The sequence below is a fragment of the Dermacentor silvarum genome, chromosome 5 (genome assembly GCF_013339745.2).
Source record: "Dermacentor silvarum isolate Dsil-2018 chromosome 5, BIME_Dsil_1.4, whole genome shotgun sequence".
NCBI lineage: Eukaryota > Metazoa > Arthropoda > Arachnida > Ixodida > Ixodidae > Dermacentor > Dermacentor silvarum.
The window spans coordinates 38300460-38319105 of NC_051158.1; the positions used below are offsets into that span (position 1 = coordinate 38300460).

Genomic DNA, 18646 nt, shown 5'->3' on the forward strand with positions numbered 1-18646 from the left:
ACTGCCAAAGCGCGATAAGCGCGAAAAAAGGCATTGTTACATGAAAGGCATCGCTACAAAATACCGGCCCTGTGTCATTCCCTTCAAGTTGTAATACAGTCGAACCTGGATATGTCGAACCTGAAGGGGATCACAAAAAAAAGTTCGATATACAAGTAATTCGATATATTAAATAAACATTTATACATGAATTTTCAATGGGATTTTACAGCTGTTCCATATACACAATAATTTGTTATGTGTGGATTCGATATGTTCGGGCTCGACGGTATATATTGCGCTTACCTCTGCTTCGTTCTTGTTCAAATTTAGCGTTGAAATCACATTTTATGGTCCGGGTAACTTATTATAAAACATTGCACTGCTACCTGTCTGGTTTCTTCAGAAAAGCAAAAAAAAATGTCAATTCCGTTTTTATCGGAGCAGGTTGTACTGAATTGCGCGTGCGTGCACGCTTTTTTTTTGCTGTGTCATTTAACCACGACGATCCTCTCGGGCGTGCCCCGTGTGTCTCTAAAACACTGCGCGTATGTGTTCTGAACGAGGGTACTCGTACGCCTGTCCATACAACCAATGGTTTTTTTTTTTCCCCTTCATAATACGCGCAGGCTCTGAGCCTTCGCTGGTGGCCGTCGACTCGTGGACGACGGGCGAGGAGTTCGCGGCGCCACTGATCCAGGCGCGGGGCATCGACGACCTGTTCGGCTGGACGGTGGACCTGGAGCACGGCGAGTCCAGCACGTACGGCCTGTGCGGCGCCGACTACGTGCTGGACCTGATCTCGGAGACCGAGCTGCCGCCGGCGTTCCCGGTGTGCAAGGCGTACTTCCTCGTCTCGCACGATCCGCGAGGAGCGACGCCCGTGCCGGAGACGTCGTGAGTGTTCAACTGTTCTCGGTGATGGCCTATAGGAACTCAGCACAAGCTTCGCCCACCATAACGCACTGCACCTGGTCTTTGTACCTCCTCCGCGCTTTAAACTAGTTCCCGAGAGTCATCAATGGCTGTGTTATAATAATTGCCGTACAGACGGATAAATAGGCAACCAATTAAGTGGACAGCGGTCATCTTAAGACTCGTTCCAATTCTGACGAAGCTGTTAAAATGGACAGCTTCGCGAGGGCAGAATCGAAGTCAGAAACGATGCGGCCTACTTTACTGTCCAAACATGATGTCGGCTAAGCAGAAGGCTTGGAAATTCGAAGGAAAGTTCATCTGCTCACAGGAAAACGCAGTCACGCTTTCTTGTGCGCTCAATGTGAATGACGTTATGTTTTTCATATGTTTGCGCACGCGCAGTGTTAAAATACAGTGATAATATGTCTTTTTTATTTCTTTTAGCTTTTTATTGTCGACGTGTGGCGGCGTTATTTCCCAGAGACGTCGTCCAGACGGTTCCAGATGCGTTCCATTGAGGGGATCGAAGCTGTCTTCTTAGCTGTAAGCGTTGACTGTCTATAATGCTGGTCAGAATTGGAACTCACCCATTATTCAAGGAAGTTGGCCTCCGCTTTGACGTCACTGAAATGAGGGAACGTAGATGGATGGCGCTTGCATACAAATTCTATCAGAGTTGGACAGTGGTGTGTTTGCCGCCGCATTCTTAGGTTGTCACTGATCTTGGCTGACTTTATAGAATGAAGTTGGGCCACAAGGCCTGACAATTAAATGGACACTAAAGATGAACATACCCATTATAGGGAATTGGTCGAGAATGTACACATACCAGTGGATCATGCCCAGGTACACACATACCCAGCGGCCCAAGTTATTATATAAATAATACAATCTACAAAGCAGCAGCCAGCACTCGCAATGTGGGGAGAAGATGCAAAAAGAAAGAAGCTTCGCTTTAAACGTGTTTATAAAAAGCGGATGGCTGTTCGGCCTAAAGCAAGGGATAAGGAGATAAGATAGGGGGATCACACGAGACGAAAGATGCCCACCTATCGTCAAAGCTTTCAGAGAGAGAGAGAGAGAGAGAGATGATAAATGAAAGGCAGGGATGTTAACCAGGACTGAGCCCGGTTTGCTAGCCTACACTGGGGGAAGGGAGAAAGGGAGGGAAAGATTAGGAGAAGAGGAGAAAGTCCACTGTGGATGTCGCCGACGTGGTAACAGTTTTCTGCTTTATATCACTGACAGTTACTCATTCCGGATCACAGATGGTCACTCAATCCGGTATTTTTCAAAAATCGCAGCAGCGCTTTTGTGGCCTTTTGTAGCTACGATATTCGAGGCCACGGTCCCAAGATCTTGTTCAAGGTGAATGTTTTCCTATCCAACTGATTTAGAACTGTGCAGAGCAGCATGTCACGTGCTCGATTGTCATTGGTTAGGGTGACCAATTTCTTCAAGCTAGGTGACATATGGTCACAGTTACTTCTGCCGGAGGTCTCTCTAACTGAAGCAGTGGGATAACATATGTGCCTGATGGTAGGACGGGCGGCCGTTGTGCACGTGAAGCGTGTATGCTCCCGATTCGGTGGCTTCAATTTGTTTTCTTCTTCTATGTCTACGGCTGTGTTAAGTTGGCGTCTATTACGTGTCCTCCATGCATCTAGCCGCCTGGATATTACCAACTTTCTCCTCCTCTGGTTCATTGTTTGCCTCGACGTCATGCGCAGGCCTCACCATCCGAGTCGCGTGAACACGTACGAGGTGGACCCTGCGGACGTGGCCAGCCCTCCCCCGGCGCCTCCCGTTCGCGTGTCCAGTCGCAAGGCGCCCAGCCGGTCTCGGGAACCCATACCTGTGCCGCCTCCCGTAGTGCCCGCGGCGGCCGCCGCCGCCGTTGGCGTTGCAGGTCGCATGGAGGGAGTGCGCTCGCGTCGCTCCATGGAGTCGCAGCCTCGGAACTCCGGTGAGACTCCAAGAGTCGGTGCAGTTTTTGCGCGCGCCATGCATGGCCTATACCTATATTAGACGTCTCTCTCGTTCGGTTGTTAATGCTGTCGCTCGGCTTCGTACACACATCACTTACGCATCAAGTGCAGCACCTATACACCCGGACATCTGAAAATGCTCACAAAAAATTACACTCCCAGCCACTTGCTCAGTGACAGTTCCTCATATACAGTGAGTGATATTCACGCTTTTACTGTGTCAACTCAGCCCTACACTGCGTAACTGCAGCGTCAAAGTAATCCGCGGAGTGCCTCGCATGCTAATTTCACCACGAAGAACTGGAGTAGTCACTTGCTGATAAGCCCCGCAAGTGTTATCGCAAAGCTTCTTCGTCAATGCTCCATTTAGTTGCTCACTTTTCTTTGCGCACATAGCATCGTTCCGCACGCCGTTCGCAGTTAGCTTTGCACCGCTAAGCTGTACTCATTCACTCGTAGTCCTGCTCCATGGCCAACGTACGCCTAGTGTGGGACCACAACTTTCCCTGCGTTATGCCACGGTGGCCTTACGTGGCGGCGTCTACACCGGTCCTGGATCTCTGGTTGCTTGCTTGGTTACCTTCAATGCATTCGTGTCCTATGAAAGAACCGCCTGAACAGCTGTATTTCAAGCCCCCCAGAGTTCGGGGTTTCGCGCATGTGCAGCACATATCTTGTTCCTTCGTTTCAATCTCCTTTTCACGCCGCAGGTACGGACGGCTCCCTCGACCGCCGCGATTCTCGCATGGGCAGCCGCTCCGTCGCCTCTTCCTCTCACGCCCGGTCTCGCTCCATGGAGGACCTCCTCGACGAAGGACCACCGGACAGCGCCCTCTCCAAGCGAAGCGCCCTCAACGGCCGCTACTTCGAGTTGGCCCGCGCCGAGTCTGCCGCGAACTCCGCCGGAATGGGGCAGCAGCGTTGCGTGGCCACCGTCCACCACAGACCGGACCTGGACGATGCCGGCGGCGTCGCGGCGACTACGCCCTCGGGACGTTCCCACCACGACGACGTCGACGACGACGACGACGGAGGCACGTCGTGGGGCCTCTCGGCGTCTGTTCTCAACGATCGGTATTTCTCCCGGAGTACCGGAGGTAGCATGGTCCCGCCTTCGGCATCTGAGACCGCGAGCGAGTTGATGCTCGACTCTCCGCTCAACGGTCGTCCCGGCTCGGACCGCAGCGAGAGCCCTCAAGTCGACGCCAGGAGCGGGACGACGGACGCGACGCGCTACGTCAAGTACTCCGGTGGTTCAGCCGTTCAAGCGGCACGACGCAAGGGACCCCATTTGCACACGGCGAAGGCACAACTGGCCGGTCGCGCGGCGGCGGCCGCCGCGGCAGCCGGGACGTCGTCCGACTGCGCCCGCAGCTCGGCGCTGTCGGACACGTCCGAAGCGCCATCGCTGGCATCGCACGTGCGCAACGTGCGCATACCGTCGCACACGTCCGACCTGGACCAGTACCTGGACGACCTGTTCAACCCGGTCCTGCTGGACGGTGGGCTCGACGAGCTGAGCGATGCTAGGTCGCTGGCGGCATCGCTCCGAGGAGACGACTCGGCCTGGGACGGCGACGACGATAGCCTGTGCTCGCTTCAGGACCCGGTGCTGCTGACCAGGGCGCTCAAGGGAGATGGGCCGTCTATGGACGCACAGGTACTGCCCGTTGTTTGGAGCCCTGACTGGAGGAGTTTGGGACTTCTCCAGCCGCTCGATCCGACCTATATTCCTCCCATCCTATAACCCCCATCACCCGGCCCCTCTTCTTTGGAAATGCTTGCAGAATGCCGGCGGGGCGCTGACTATGGGCGCCAACCTGGGTCTTGGTAGTGGACTCGTCTCTCCCCTGATTGGCTTCCAGGCCATGCAGAGTCCTTCAACTGGTCCTATGACAGCCGGTAGGTGGCTCTGCTTCACTTGTCAGCCGCGTTGTCTTGGACTTTGTTCTAATTTGCTCCGCTACTTTAGTACGTACACTACACCCGGCTTCACGAAATGCTCAAGAGCTCAGTTGCCTTAGGCCGGTTTTTGTCTTTTAGGTTTTTAGGTTAGTGCCTCTGCGAAAATGACTAATTGAGTGAACTGCATCGTAAGGCTGCAGTTGTCTTCTGCGTCCAGTGACGTCACTGGAATAATGAGCATAATAAGCCCTACCGAATGACATCGCACCCTTAAATATAGTAGGATCTCTGAACGGAAAACTGCAACTTAGACTTTTGTTCTTAGAATTCTAACTTTCGTATTTAGAAATGCATCCTAACTTGAACCCGATGCTCGACTTCATTTTAATGACGCCTGTTGTGAATGCGCCGAAGGAAACGCAATAAGCCCCTAGCTTCGGCACATTCAAAACTTGATCAAAACGCGCCAGGTGTCATTTTGACCAAGTCAAGCGTGGGCTTCAAGAGAAGGTGCATTTCTGAATGCGAGGGTAAGCATTCCAGTTTATTTTGGTTTAGCCTTTCAAGTGTGGGAAATGGTCATCTTTTGGCGCACAGAAGAAGACCCACAGATTCGTCTCAGCCTGGAACGAACGCTTGGACGAGGGGACCTGTCTTCTTGAAGGCGTTTGCCGTCAACTCCTCTTGTCAACAAGTCTCCCAGTCGAAACGTTCGCTCCAGGCTGAGGCTTTCGCTGTGCGCTCATGCTCAGTCACTTCAAGTCTTCATCTTCCCGTGAACCCTTCGTCTTGTTCAAATGTGGGATGGTCACTTCTATGTACTCCCGCTGCATCGATGCAGGAAGCGCAACCAGCGGGTCCGGAGCCCAGCAGAATGCGTCGTCCCTCTACAACCTGCCCTTGTACAACGTTTCCGGTGAGTGCAGCTCGAATCAACTTGAAAGGTGAGCGAGTAATATGGCCGTTGTTTCATTGCGACGTTCTTCTCTCTGCATTAACAGGCATGACCGTGCCGATTGTGGACGCGTCCCAACTGATCCAGCAGCAGGTTCTGCAGCAGCACATGATGCAGGTTCGAAGCCTTCCCGCGATAGATTCTTACACTTTAAACTTAACTACGGCGAACCTAAGGTTTTCTGTAAGGAAAGCAGTTCTAAAAATCTGGCCACGTATAAATCTGCATAAACTACGTCGATGACTTAATATCACACTCTATGTTTTTTAAAGTAAACGATAAATCTGTCTCTTATCATTTTTCAGCTTCAGCAACGAGCATTCCTCGCGAACGCCGTTCAGCAGAACCTGCAGATACAGCAGCAGCTGATGCAGCAGAGCGCCGCCCTTCAGCAGCTGCTTCAGTCATCGGTGGTAAGCTGGTTCTGATCATAGCATATAGGATTTACAAGATGTCACCCCAAAGAAAAAAAGATCATGCAAAACGCATGCACTGTCTGAATGGGTGTAAGAGAAGGCGTGTTGGATCTCGAACTCGGACTAAGCTTGGGTCTCGCACTCGCGGTTTACTAGCGCACATGAGCGTTTTCATTGCCTCAAAGCGCTAAATGTCACGAGCGAAGATGGATAAAGCTGATAACTAAGCGTGCGTTAGAAGACTGTGCCTGCGGCCTCATAGAGCATTGAGCTATTGCGCCTGGTGAACCTCGTTCAAATCCTACCAAAGGACGCGTACTTTTCTTTATTGAGTGACAGCTTGTGTTAAACCCCCGCTTAAATTACTTGGCAAGAACTCAACCGAAACCAGCCCAAAGGCAAAGAATGCTAAGGATGCAAAGAATGCTTTTGTTTCAATAAGGTGCAAAAAGTAATGTAGTCAGAAAGTTTAAATGAACCAAATATTGACTTGAGACCGATCATAAACTGTACACCATGCGTAAACTAACCACTACACATCGGGATGGGTGGAACCCTCCTTTGTTCTCGACGCTCTATTGTTTGGTATAGAAGCGTTCGTTGTCCACACATCGACGCGGAGGTCTGAGCGCAATGAGTCCCTCATTGTTCTGTGAGCCACAATCAGCCAAGGTTAGTGCATCTCAGCTTTCCATACAGAGCCACAAGCCACTCTCAGTTGGCTTCCGTAGGTGCGTCGCCGTCGTCGATTGCGTGCTCGTGTGAGTACAGCTTGTATATAGGCTGGTGCCAGCCGATGACAATATCAGTGCTAGTATTGACCATTTGACGCCTTTCGCTGGCAGTCGTCCTTCCGCGGGCACGGAAGGAACTGTGCTATATATATACTATACTCGTCTACTATACATTATAGTGCAGTAGACGAATCTATATATAGTATAGCACAGTGTATAGTGTAGCACAGTACTAGACTCGCCTGCTATACATTATAGTGTAGTGGACGAATCTATATATGGTATAGCACAGTTCTTCTGTGCCGGCGGAAGCGCGACTGCCAGCCTATACTGCATCATATAATGATACATACTAGTTTGTCTGGTGAATGACAACTTTTCGTTTTGATGAAGCATCCTCCACCTTTTGCCAATTTCAGCAGGGAGAGGTGAAACTTACATTACTCCAGGTGGGGATCTTAAAAATTAGTGGAGTGGTCCACATCAAACGATGTCTTTTTTTTCTTATTGGCGCACTAGAAAGCTCAAGCATCTTCATCGTAAGTTCTCAGGGGAGCAGTAATAACTGATCTGCTTATGTTCAACACCTAGAGCTCTTTCACATCCTGCGTACCGTTATCAAGCTATAGTACGTAGCAGCCCAGCTCCCAACAAACGCGCGAGCTTGGTCAGCCACGTACATGTCAGTTCAAACCATGATACGCTCTCTATGGCAACACGGCAGCGATGTGTCGCTAGCCCGTGCCGCTGGTATTCAACAGACCGCAACTACGATCGCAGGTTCCGGCGGCCTCTCCACCTCCCGGTACCAGCGGGGGCGGTGGCCTCTTAGCCCGTGCCGCCAGCGCGAGCGACCCGACCCACCACCACCACCAGCAGCAACAACAACAACAGCTGTTGAGCCCTCCGATACCCGGTCTCACTCCTCTGTCTCTGTCCATCCCAACCATCGACCCAACCGCAGCCGCGCAGCAGCGACTTCTAGCGCCAGCAGCGGCGACGGCGGCGGCGACCTCTAGCTCGGTGGCCACGGCGCACACGTCACATTTCGCGGGAGTCACTGCGGCGACCCGGGCGTCTCCCAGGGACGCGTTCGGCAGCGTTCTCAGCGAGCTGCGCTTCAAGGCGGACGGCGGAGTCGGCGGTGGGACGTCGTCGGGCGCGCCCCCTCCTCCGCCTCCTCCACCTCCGCCACCCCCTCCGCCGATGTCTCCAACCACCATGGCCAAGTATCAGGGTTAGTGGCATGTCTTGGACCTTAAGCGTTATTTTACGCGTTTTCGAAGCGGGACTCTGGAGAGGCGAGATCAATAACATAAAAAAAATACCATGCAGATCTCGGTGGATTCCGCGTAGACCGAAGTGTAGACATAAATGGGCCCTTATAAGCTCGACGGCACTCATTCAGTCCAGTGCAGTCAGTCAGTCATGTAAAGTAAGTATGTGTGTATAGGGTGGGACCCTCGTCCGCATACAGAACTTTGCGCTTTGCTATACGGAATCCACCTGTCTGCAACTTAAGTCCGTGAAAATATTTCATCCAGTCAAATTGCCTTTGAACCGCCTGCTCCTAAATGACCGTCACTGCCCGGTTTACGGCTTCGTGGTGAAGAGCATCAGTCGACAGGTCGAAGACGGAATATATGTATATATATATATATATATATATATATATATATATATATATATATATATATATACGCAGTTACCATGTACTGTGTGAATCGATGTTATGCTAAGCATTTTTAAGGTAGCTGGCTATCCAGCACCGTTTTCGGGTTATCCGAAGAGTTACCAGATGGACCAGCATGTTTGTGTAAAGCAGGAAGTTGTGTGCGTGACGCGAGCCTTTATGTGACGACAGAAGCGAGATGACGGCCACGGCGTGATGAACTTTCTTGCTGATTTAATTTTTTATGTTTTTTTTTTACTGCGAGGGAGAAACTTTGCAACCTGTTCTGTTACGTCTCATGGGCCAATCCCGAAGGGAGTAGAATTTTGCGTGTCGTCTGCGTAGAATTACCCGCTACGACGATAGGACGGGGGAATGTGGGACAATTCCGAAGGCGGTACAGTCTAACACAACGTCTCAAAGTGTTAGCTGCCACAAAGCAAGAATGGGAGTAAACTGACGCTCTCTTTCTCTTTATCCAAGAAAGAGAGCGAAGTCTGTGGCCGGGGAATGAAAACTAGAGCGCGCACACGTGCTCTAGATCGCGCTATGTAACGTGACGAGTGCGCCAGTCGCCTGAGAACTAGTTGCCGTTGGCACGAGAGAAACACGCGTACAATCGTAGATAACGTAGATAGGTGTTTTGACGTCTCTGCTAACTTGTTATTTTGTGCAAGCGATACGTGTGCGTTGCTATTGTGCGCCAACACCTAGTGAGTTCTGTATGGTTATTTATAATGTGCCAGGCAACGAAGAAGAAAAAAAATGTGATCGCGGCCTAAAGGTAGAGTTAGAGGCTCGGTCCCACCATCGATCACTCGAACTTTCTTATATTGCTATAGCAATTATATGAACACTCCAGGCAATTTTTTTTTGTCGTCGTCGTCGCCGTTGCTGTGATGTTCCGATAAAGTCCAAGTGCGATTAGAACCTATCGCGCGCCGTACGCTGCGGGTGCGATGCGTGGTGAGCCGAGAAGGATGATGGCTTGAAGCGCCCTGTCTTCCCACGCACCCAGTGTTGTACGTTACGTGATCACGCGCGCAAGGGGAGGGGAGAGCACGCGGCTCCTCCGCTAGCCCGGCCGTGGCTGCGCATGACTGTCCGCGCGGCTGAGTGCATAAGCGTCTCGCGCACCGTATGTTGGAAATGATCTACGGCCGGTGTGAAGTTAAAATGCGAGCCTAGTTGGCTGGTGCCGTCTTGAGCACCGCTGCCGGCGCCTTCATCACGCCAGCATTGTGACAGCGAGTCCTCGCGGTTATCGAATGAGATATGTTCATGCTTGCCATGTGCACGCGTGACGCCGTGCTGGTTATTTAATTAGTAAGGCAATGTTTACTGCAATTTATACGGCCGATTAAACTATGAACTTCACTTCGTTTAGCTGTCTATTACATGGATATCGCTACCAGCACTTCGCCTTACGGCCAGAACTGCGACTTTCTTCACTGAATAGGCCCGAAACGAGGTGATACAGGAGTCAACGTACCTGGCTGCCGCGAAGTGCCTGGGTTTAGCCAAATAATGATTTGCATTAAAAGAAAAATACGGAGAGGACTGGAATGGTTGTGCTATTGTGAGCCGTTAGCTTGCTACGTATGTCCGTAGGTACAGCCCAGTGGCGTAGCCACAGGGGGGCACTCCGGGCACGGGCCCCACGTGCCCCCCCCCCCCCCGATATTTCTGTATTAATATGCGGCCTGCCCAGCCCCTCCTTTCCCACCCTTACCCTCCCCGGTCAAGTGCGTGTCCCCCCCCCCCTTGAGAAAACAATTATGGCTACGTGACTGGTACAGCCACATATAGATCTTCGCTTAATTACTTACACTCGTCATTTGACGACACGATCGGGCTAATAACTTACGATCGGTGCCACATGATTATCGCGCAGACGTCTACGGTCGTGCCAAGACGGTGCGCATCGGCAAGTGGCGTTGGCCGCCACCTCGTGACGAGTCTGGAAACTGCCTGCCAGGCCAGCCCACGTCGTTTCTCGAGTTCAAGCGGCTTCGGCGCCAGGAGCGCGAGGAGCGGCGCGCGGCGGGCCTCCAGGACGACTCGAGCAGCGACGACCTGGAAGACCTCGATGACCTGGACGACGAAGACGAGGACCTCGTCGACTTTCCCGAGATACAGGACATGGAAGCCACCGGCACCGAGGCCGGCTCGCCCAAGGTCAGTAATTCCAGCTTATACGGTGATTGACATGTCAGAGCTTGAAAATCGCAGCGGGAGTACCACTCCGTACACCGTCAGACTTTAATGTCAAAACGTTTTTTTAATCTTTATTTTCGTTGAACAGCTTGGCTAACGTCAGCTGGAACACGCAGGTATACGTGTACGCCAACTCGTTATATGTGTGCTGTCCTGTTTCGAGCCTTGCCAGGCGATGGCGTATAGCTTCCGTGAAATGGAAGTCTGCGGGAGATCTCCAGAGAATCCGCTTCTGCGTGCGTCAATCAGTTACGCTGTCGATCATGCCAATTAACGTCTAACATAACCTTTATAAATATCGCCTTAGTGTCTGCTTTAAATCCGAAATTAGAAATAATATAACCAAACTCAGTAAATTAGCAGAACTAAGGAAAAATCAGTGCAGCTTCACTGACTTAACGTCGCCAAGACTGATGAAACAGCGGAGCTGGAGGCGTCAACTTGGGTTTTACTTCCCGATGAGTCTCTTCGTACCGTTGCCGCGATGCCGCCTTCTATCACTCGAAACTCGGGGTCTTCGGATCTTCGCCGTCACTTAGCCTCGGCTTCCCTTGCTCGGAACTCTGGGTCGGCACGTCGTCGTTGTGCCCCTGCTAGCTTCACGTCGTCTTTACTGCCGCGCCGTTTCTTCTTCCAGAGACAGTTGCTTCTTCGTCCTCGCCCATATGCCTCGCCATACTTGTCGTCGAACGACAGAATGCTCTGCACCGTCAGTGCACGCTGCTCGGTAGACCCCTCCCCACCCCCTCGCTTTCTCTCCCCGGAAAGCGTCGCGCCGCCGCTTCACTGCCGTCTCTCTCATTGGCTCCGCACACCTGTCGCTCGGCGCGCGCTCTCCCTCTGCCATCCTCGCCACTCTCCGACCACCTGTGGCTGGCGCGAGCTTCGCAAAACTGATCAACGCTCGGCATGGTTCAACCTCGGCCTTAAACAGCTCAGCTGTTAAAAACGTATTAGGCTATCCAACAAGACATGGCGAGGAATGGTTAGTACCGACACCTCGACTTGATCTTGGAAAAGAACGCCTTCACAATATTCTTCTGTCTCTTCGTAATGGCTACGCTCTTATTAATTTCGATTTGTTTTCCTGTTCGCGCAAAGAACATTATACAATGCATTTAAATAACATGGCTTAAATTAACTTTTGTGTAGATGTTGCTGTTTCGTGTATTCTTTGGTGATTCCTTGTTGTACTTATCTATGTACTTAAAGTTGTGTAAGTTCCAGAACTGCCTTTCTGGCTAGCATTAGGTTTGTAGACTCCTCGAGCTGCCCTGGCGCAGCTTTTTAACGCGATAACGTTAAGTTCCCCGTGTCGCAGGAAAATCTGGCGTTGGTGTCGGCGTGCGACGTGTGGCGTCCGCGACCATGAAAATCATCCCGAATCACCCCGACCACGCAGGCCCTCCGCGTGGCGCACAGGCACTGGCGAACTAATTGAATTTCTCAAAGTAGAATTCGTCAGAAAAATCGTCAAGTACGACTTACCCACAAACCTACAGGTGTGATAGCGTCCGATTGTAATTTGAATATCAGAGAAAACATAATTATGTCACGTGGAAACTCAAACACAAACCCCTATTCCAGCGTTTCTAGCACGCATACAGCGACGCGCCCAGGTCGGTGGTCCTTGCAAAAATCTCATCCAGATGGCGCTCGCCTCCTGGGCAGCGGCGCGCCGAGCAGGAAAAAAAGGAAGCTGCAGTTGCCGGGAAGCCTGATAAACAGTCAGGGATCTTCGAATGCTATCGCGTCCCACTCTTGAAGGCGAAGCTTAAGCGTCCTTCAAATTCGTTCTACAACTCCTGCCTCCGTACTGTAAGATGGGGAAAATAGATTGAAATTGTAATCTGAACACCGCCGCAGTCCGAGTCCGTGCGCACTCGGGGCGGTGACGAGGAGCCCATCATCCGGGCCTTCGAGGGCGAGACCCGGCCGGGCAGCGTGGGCAAGCTGCGCATCAGCTCCGAGATGAAGGCCAAGCTGGAGCAGCTGACCATGGACCACAGCGTGCGCTCCAGGGCGTCCAGCAGGCGGCGCCGAGAGGACGAGCTGCCCGTGGCGCCGACGCCCACCACGCCCCCCGGCGGCGACAACCGCAAGCTGCACGAGGAGCGCAAGCTGGCCCTGGAGCGACAGCTGGGTTGGCAGGACGCGGCCTCGGAGGCGCACTCGTTCCGACTCGACAACCTGGTCAAGGCCAAGATCCAGAAGATGGAGAGGAGGTCGCAGGTTCGTGTCCCCGTTTGTTACGTGTCCCCGTTTGTTGTGTGTCCCTCTCGTACCAGTTTTCCATGGGGTGTCGTTCTTGATCCTCTTTTGTTAACTGCTATTGAGCTAAGGAATAAGCTGATTGTCTTTGTAACGCAAGTATATATATATATATATATATATATATATATATATATATATATACATCAACAAGAGACGCAGGGTAACCGGTATGTAAAATACTAGTAGGTACAACCCAAATCGAACCAACGACCGTTAGGTTTCAAGCCTACCATTCAGCCTATACTACGTCACACCGTATGGAAACATTTTAGTCTAGAACTACGCATACATTGGCTCATACAGCACACTTCAATGGTTTCACAAAAAAAACAATGCGTATAAACAGCAGCGGAAAAAACGTGAATGCATATTTCCATCTAAAACGGAGGCATTGACAGGCAGCTAATCAAGAGAAAGTACCTGTCTGGTTTAAAATGTCCTTCAAGTAGTAGTAGTAGTAGTAAACAACTTTATTGAGGTACTGAGAAGCTAGACAGGGGGGGCTGCTAGGTTGGTCCCAAGTGAAATATGATTTGGCTAAACAATACTTTCGAAGACCATGGCTTCAGCATTGCCGTACGACCATGTGTGTCTTCCTTAAACTGTTTAGTCCAACCAGGAAGGACATATCAAGCGGCACGTCATCTTCGTGGGGTGACATCCAATACGAAGTTGAAAAATAGCGAATTCAAGGCAAAATCTTTTTGTAGTCCTTTGTCGCACATCCCAAAAAGATAACGCTTTTTTACAACTAGTAACTGAGCATGAACAACAAGGATCGTATTCAAACCAAACGTGAGAATGGTGGCTAGTACGAATCGGTGCAATAAACGCAGTCTTTCTGGCTTCAAAATAGTTTGTAGCTCTTCAACTCGATTATGTTCATCAAATTATTGCGTCAAAAATGCAACAACTTTTTAATGATTATGCAGCTGCGCAGAGCCTTCACGTGTTTGAAGAATATGATTGCTTAGAAACGGTTTTTACAATTTAGGAAAGTAAAGCGTAGTGAATCAAGCCACTAAAACGTCTGAAGCCACAAGAACGAATATTAGACAAATCCATGTACTGGCCAGCATTCCCATGGTAGCCGCATCGCAGCGCAGGAGTGGCCCATAGTAATTTTAATGGGGAACCCTACGGAGCAGCGTACTTCTGGAGGAACCCGTGGCATATCACTACTTCTAACGCTTATCTCACGCTTGGTCTCATGTTGTCGTGCTCGCAGGTCCCGATGCGAGACATGCGGGACATGCGAGACATCCGAGACATGCGTGACATGCGAGACATCCGAGACATGCGAGACATGCGAGACATGGCGTCGTCGCGGCCTCCGCGGGCTTCCGACCGAGCCGGCTTGGGTCCGCCACCTCCGCCACCTCAACATCAGCAGCAGCAGCAACAACAACAGCAACAGCAGTCGATCCTTCAACAGCAGCAGCTTCCACCGCGAGGCGGATCTGGTCAGTCGGGCGCCTCTTCAGTGGCCGCCTCGAGCAGCGTCTGCATGCCCACTACACCAGTGGTGCCCCGCCACCGGGAGACACGCCACGCGATGGCTCTGCACACGGAGAAGCTGCTCGATGGCATGGGTAGCAGCAAGGCCGAGGCCATCGAGTGTGAGTGACACCGTTAATGCCGGAGGGAGTTGCGCGCGATGAAATATTTCAGAGCTTTGTGGAGCAATAGAGAGTTTTAGAGAAACTGTTCGACGTAATGGGCATCAGAAAGGCCGAGACCAACTAGTTTGGCATCGTCACTGCCACGGAGGGTGCCGTCGGGGAGTTATGCGCATGATGAACATTAGCGAGCTTTTGTGAGCCGCGATTGAGCGATAGACATATTTACAGAAGCTGATTAACGCAGCATAGGTAGCAGCAAGGCCGAGATCGTCGAGTATGAGTGACACCGCGGGTGCCGCTGCGGTTAATGCCGGAGGGAAGTAACGCGCGATAAAATATTTCAGTGCTTTGTGAGCCGTGATTCAGCAATAGAGAGTTTTAGAGAAGCTGCTCGACGCAACGGGCAGCAGAAAGGCCGAGGCCATCGTGTATGGCACCGTCACTGCCAGGGCGGGTGCCGTCGGTTCGTTATGCGCACGGTGGAATATTAGGGAGCTTTAGTGAGCCGCGATTCATTCAGCAAGGCCGAGGCCATTGAGTCTGAAGGATACCGTGGATGCCGCCGCGGTCACCGCCGGATTAGCGTGCGCGCGTTGAAAAAATGGGTAGTTTTAAGTGATCCGCGATTGAGCGATATAGAGCTTTAGAAGATCTTATCCACGGGATGGGTTGCAGCTAGGACGAGGCCATTGAGCGTAACACCGTGCTACTGCGTCAGGTACGATTCGGAGTGGGTTACGCGCCGTGAAAGATTGGGGAGATTTCGCGAGCCACGATTGAGAAATTTTTTATGTAGAGCATGTCTTAGTGCCCGACTCCATGACCATAAAGTGTTGGGCAAAGCCACGTGTTCCAACTACGGTGTTCGGTGGGTTTAGCGTAAGCTGTATGTGCAAGGTGTTTGTGGAATAATGATGCATGCTATGATTCCCAAATTTTACGAGTCCGTAATGGCTGCTCCACAGAGAGTGCTCTGCAGTAAAGATTACATCACGGGTAGACAAGGTGACATTGACTGGTTGGTTTTCTCATGAATATAGAGAGCAAGATCACCGCTCGCGACCGGCCAATCGTGATGATGACGACGTAAGCGGAGCGCAGCTTGAAACTACTGACGAATCACGGAGTGAGGAGAATGACTGGAATAGAATCGTTTACATTTTCACCGGCACCGACGCCGAGATGACGACGCTGTTCGAAACGTCACCGCCCTGTATCTTTCTTGCGCAGTCGAGGACTGCGCCGAGTTCCTGCAGCCAGTAGACGAGGCGCCTCCACCGGCACCAGTGGTGCGCGCCAGGGACAACTTGAAGACCCGCCTGTACCCGCCCAGCAGCGCCCCCTACATCACCTACACCAAGGTCGAGTGGAGACTCAGGATACGCAAAGAGGTGCGTGCACGCTTCCTCATTTACCCCAAAGGAAACCGGCGTTAGCGATCTTAGGTTAGGGAGGCTTTAGTGAGGCGGACGTGGTGCGAACCACTGCGCTTTCGTGCGGACTGTCGCAATAACAGGTATTTCGCGTTATCCGTGTATTCGTGTGCGCGTACCCTACTATCGGCACAAATTCAAATGAATGCAAGCAATTCCGAAAACTCTCCGATGCGCTGTTCCCGTTTCCAGGTTCACCTGCATTTGTAACAGCGGTTTAATTCAGGCTCTAAAGCTTGAACACCTGGGACTACTCTATGCTTAGAAAAAGGCGAGAGTTATTCAACGTCACACTTCCATGTGATGACGCCGTAACAAGCGTTCTGTTATGAGTTATTTCCTGTTCTCACTTCAACTTATGCTGACGGTACATCCGGCGGATGCGGCGCTTGCTATCGGCACGATTGTCGAGTAGAAGCTGTGCACTCTGCTTTATGACGTCATGCTTCTCGGACCGAAATTTCCATTGCCAAGTCCGGCGTGACGAAAGCGGTGACGTCAAAATCACCGCGGCTTACTCGGGAGCGTCCCCGTTTGATTCTGTGTGGCAGTCGGCCAAGGTAGCATGACGTCACGGATCGAAGTGCACCGGCCTTGTGCTATCTGGGAGGCGTTGATCAAGCATTAAAGAAAGGAAAGTCACGCAAGATGGCTGACGATTATCTTTGTGGGGCGAAGATACGCCCCACAGGGTGAAAACTGTTTTAGTGTGCACGAGTATAGGAAACAGACTCACATATGAATTCATTTATTACCGACTGGTGTTGATTTTCGTCGACGGTTGTAGTAGTGTGCTCGTGCGTGGTCTCTCTCTCTCTCTCTCTCTCTCTCTCTCTATATATATATATATATATATAATATATATATATATATATATATATATTAGGTATTTTTAGTCCATAGAGAATTGTCGAAAATTCCTCATGGTATATGGCACAATTGTAAGCCTTGAACTGCATTGCTTGAAGGGGCGGACATTACATGCAGAAAGAAAAATCAAAATGCGTAATCCAAGAATTACCAATTTTTCGCTACGCAAGTGTGCGACTAATTACGGTGTACATATATTGCGATTTACGAATTGTGGCCGGTGAGTTCGCTAGGCGTATCCAGTCGTAACTAATGCTGGGAATATTGCAGCAGTTTCGAGATTTCAATTCGCAAAGTGTGCGACGAAATACGCTGGCGTTAGGGCATGAAATGGCGTTTTGATAAAGAAGTAAGTGGAACAGTTCATCTTTAACGCAAGTTTTACGGCGCATATCACGAAACCGGTGCCACCCTTAGAATTCTTTCCCAATAAATGCACATCCCTTGCAAACTCATTGGCTAGATTTCTTAAATTTCAGTATGTGTTGTAAGGTACTTAGTGAGCTTCTGTTGATTAGTCAGTTGTGCATTTTGATTTATTCTACAAGTAACGCCCGCCTCTTCAAGCAATCAAGTTCAAGGATTAGAACCGCGCAATTGCAGTTTAACCTAATTGGAACATGCATATTTCTTTTTATTCTGTGTAGTCTCTAAAAAACTGCTATGTTCTGTAATGTCGACCTACTTCTAAGGCGATCTAATTTATTAATGCGAAAGCATATATGCTTTCTGAAGCGGAAAGTCCGGTGTCCGTCTGGCGTCAACATCCGATGGTACCAAAACCACGTGACCAAGTGATTAGGTCGCGTTTCAATGTCAATTAAAACCGACCTGGCCCACACCCCCAAAATTGACTTTGCCCAATTCGAGAATTGAGTTGACCCAAGTTCAAAACCTGACCTGGCCCACTCCCAAATTTAACTTGACCCACCCCCAAAATTTGGGTGGTCTACCCTCGAAATTGACCTTGCGCAATTTGAGAACATGACCAAGTGATCACGTCACGTGACAGCCACGTGACAAAGTAAGAACCTTAAGTTGCAAGGTCACATGACCAAGTGATGATGTCATGTGACAATGTCACGGCACATGGACGTCGAAACAGTATGGACGTCGATATAGTCGATATGCCCAGAATGCTCTCGCATTCAGTGTACATAAGACTTAAGTGCCTCTGGAACATGTTTTTTTTTTTTTTTTTGTATCGCACCCCACACCCTCCCCGCAGGTGTTCCAACCCGGCGAGCAGCTGCAGGAACCTCAGGCCCTGCACCTGGTCTTCTGCCAAGTGGTGGCTGACGCCTTCGGCCCGACCTGCATCAGGCTGCGTGAGGACGAAGCGGCCAGGCTACGGGCTCTATGCGGTGAGACACCGACTCAGACAAATGTCCAAGACCGCTCCATACCGACTCTTAATTTTCTTTTTATTTCGCGGTGTTTTTATTTTTTCGAACAGATTTCTTCTTGAACTATAATATCCCGTGACAGAAATTTCTTTCCCGCCTTTTCAAGTGGGTTTCCGGAGAAGGCGGAAATCATTTGGACAATAAATCATAATGTTTTGGCAGCTAATTAAAAGATATTCATTACATTTTTTGTCATTCATATTAGGGACACATGATGCAGCGGAAAGAAATTCAAACCTATCGTTACGATGAAGTTG

General features: G+C 50.6%; 1 protein-coding gene across 1 annotated transcript in view; it reads left to right on the forward strand.

Moving 5' to 3' along the window:
- Positions 1-18646, forward strand: part of LOC119453290 (unconventional myosin-XV-like) — a 130951-nt gene that overhangs the window by 80541 nt on the left and 31764 nt on the right. The window contains 13 exon segments of the mRNA XM_037715322.2: positions 609-876; positions 2628-2863; positions 3596-4545; positions 4673-4787; positions 5632-5706; positions 5792-5862; positions 6051-6158; positions 7676-8132; positions 10462-10745; positions 12651-13016; positions 14287-14677; positions 15911-16071; positions 18212-18347. Of these exon segments, the coding sequence (XP_037571250.1) occupies positions 609-876; positions 2628-2863; positions 3596-4545; positions 4673-4787; positions 5632-5706; positions 5792-5862; positions 6051-6158; positions 7676-8132; positions 10462-10745; positions 12651-13016; positions 14287-14677; positions 15911-16071; positions 18212-18347 (3618 nt within the window).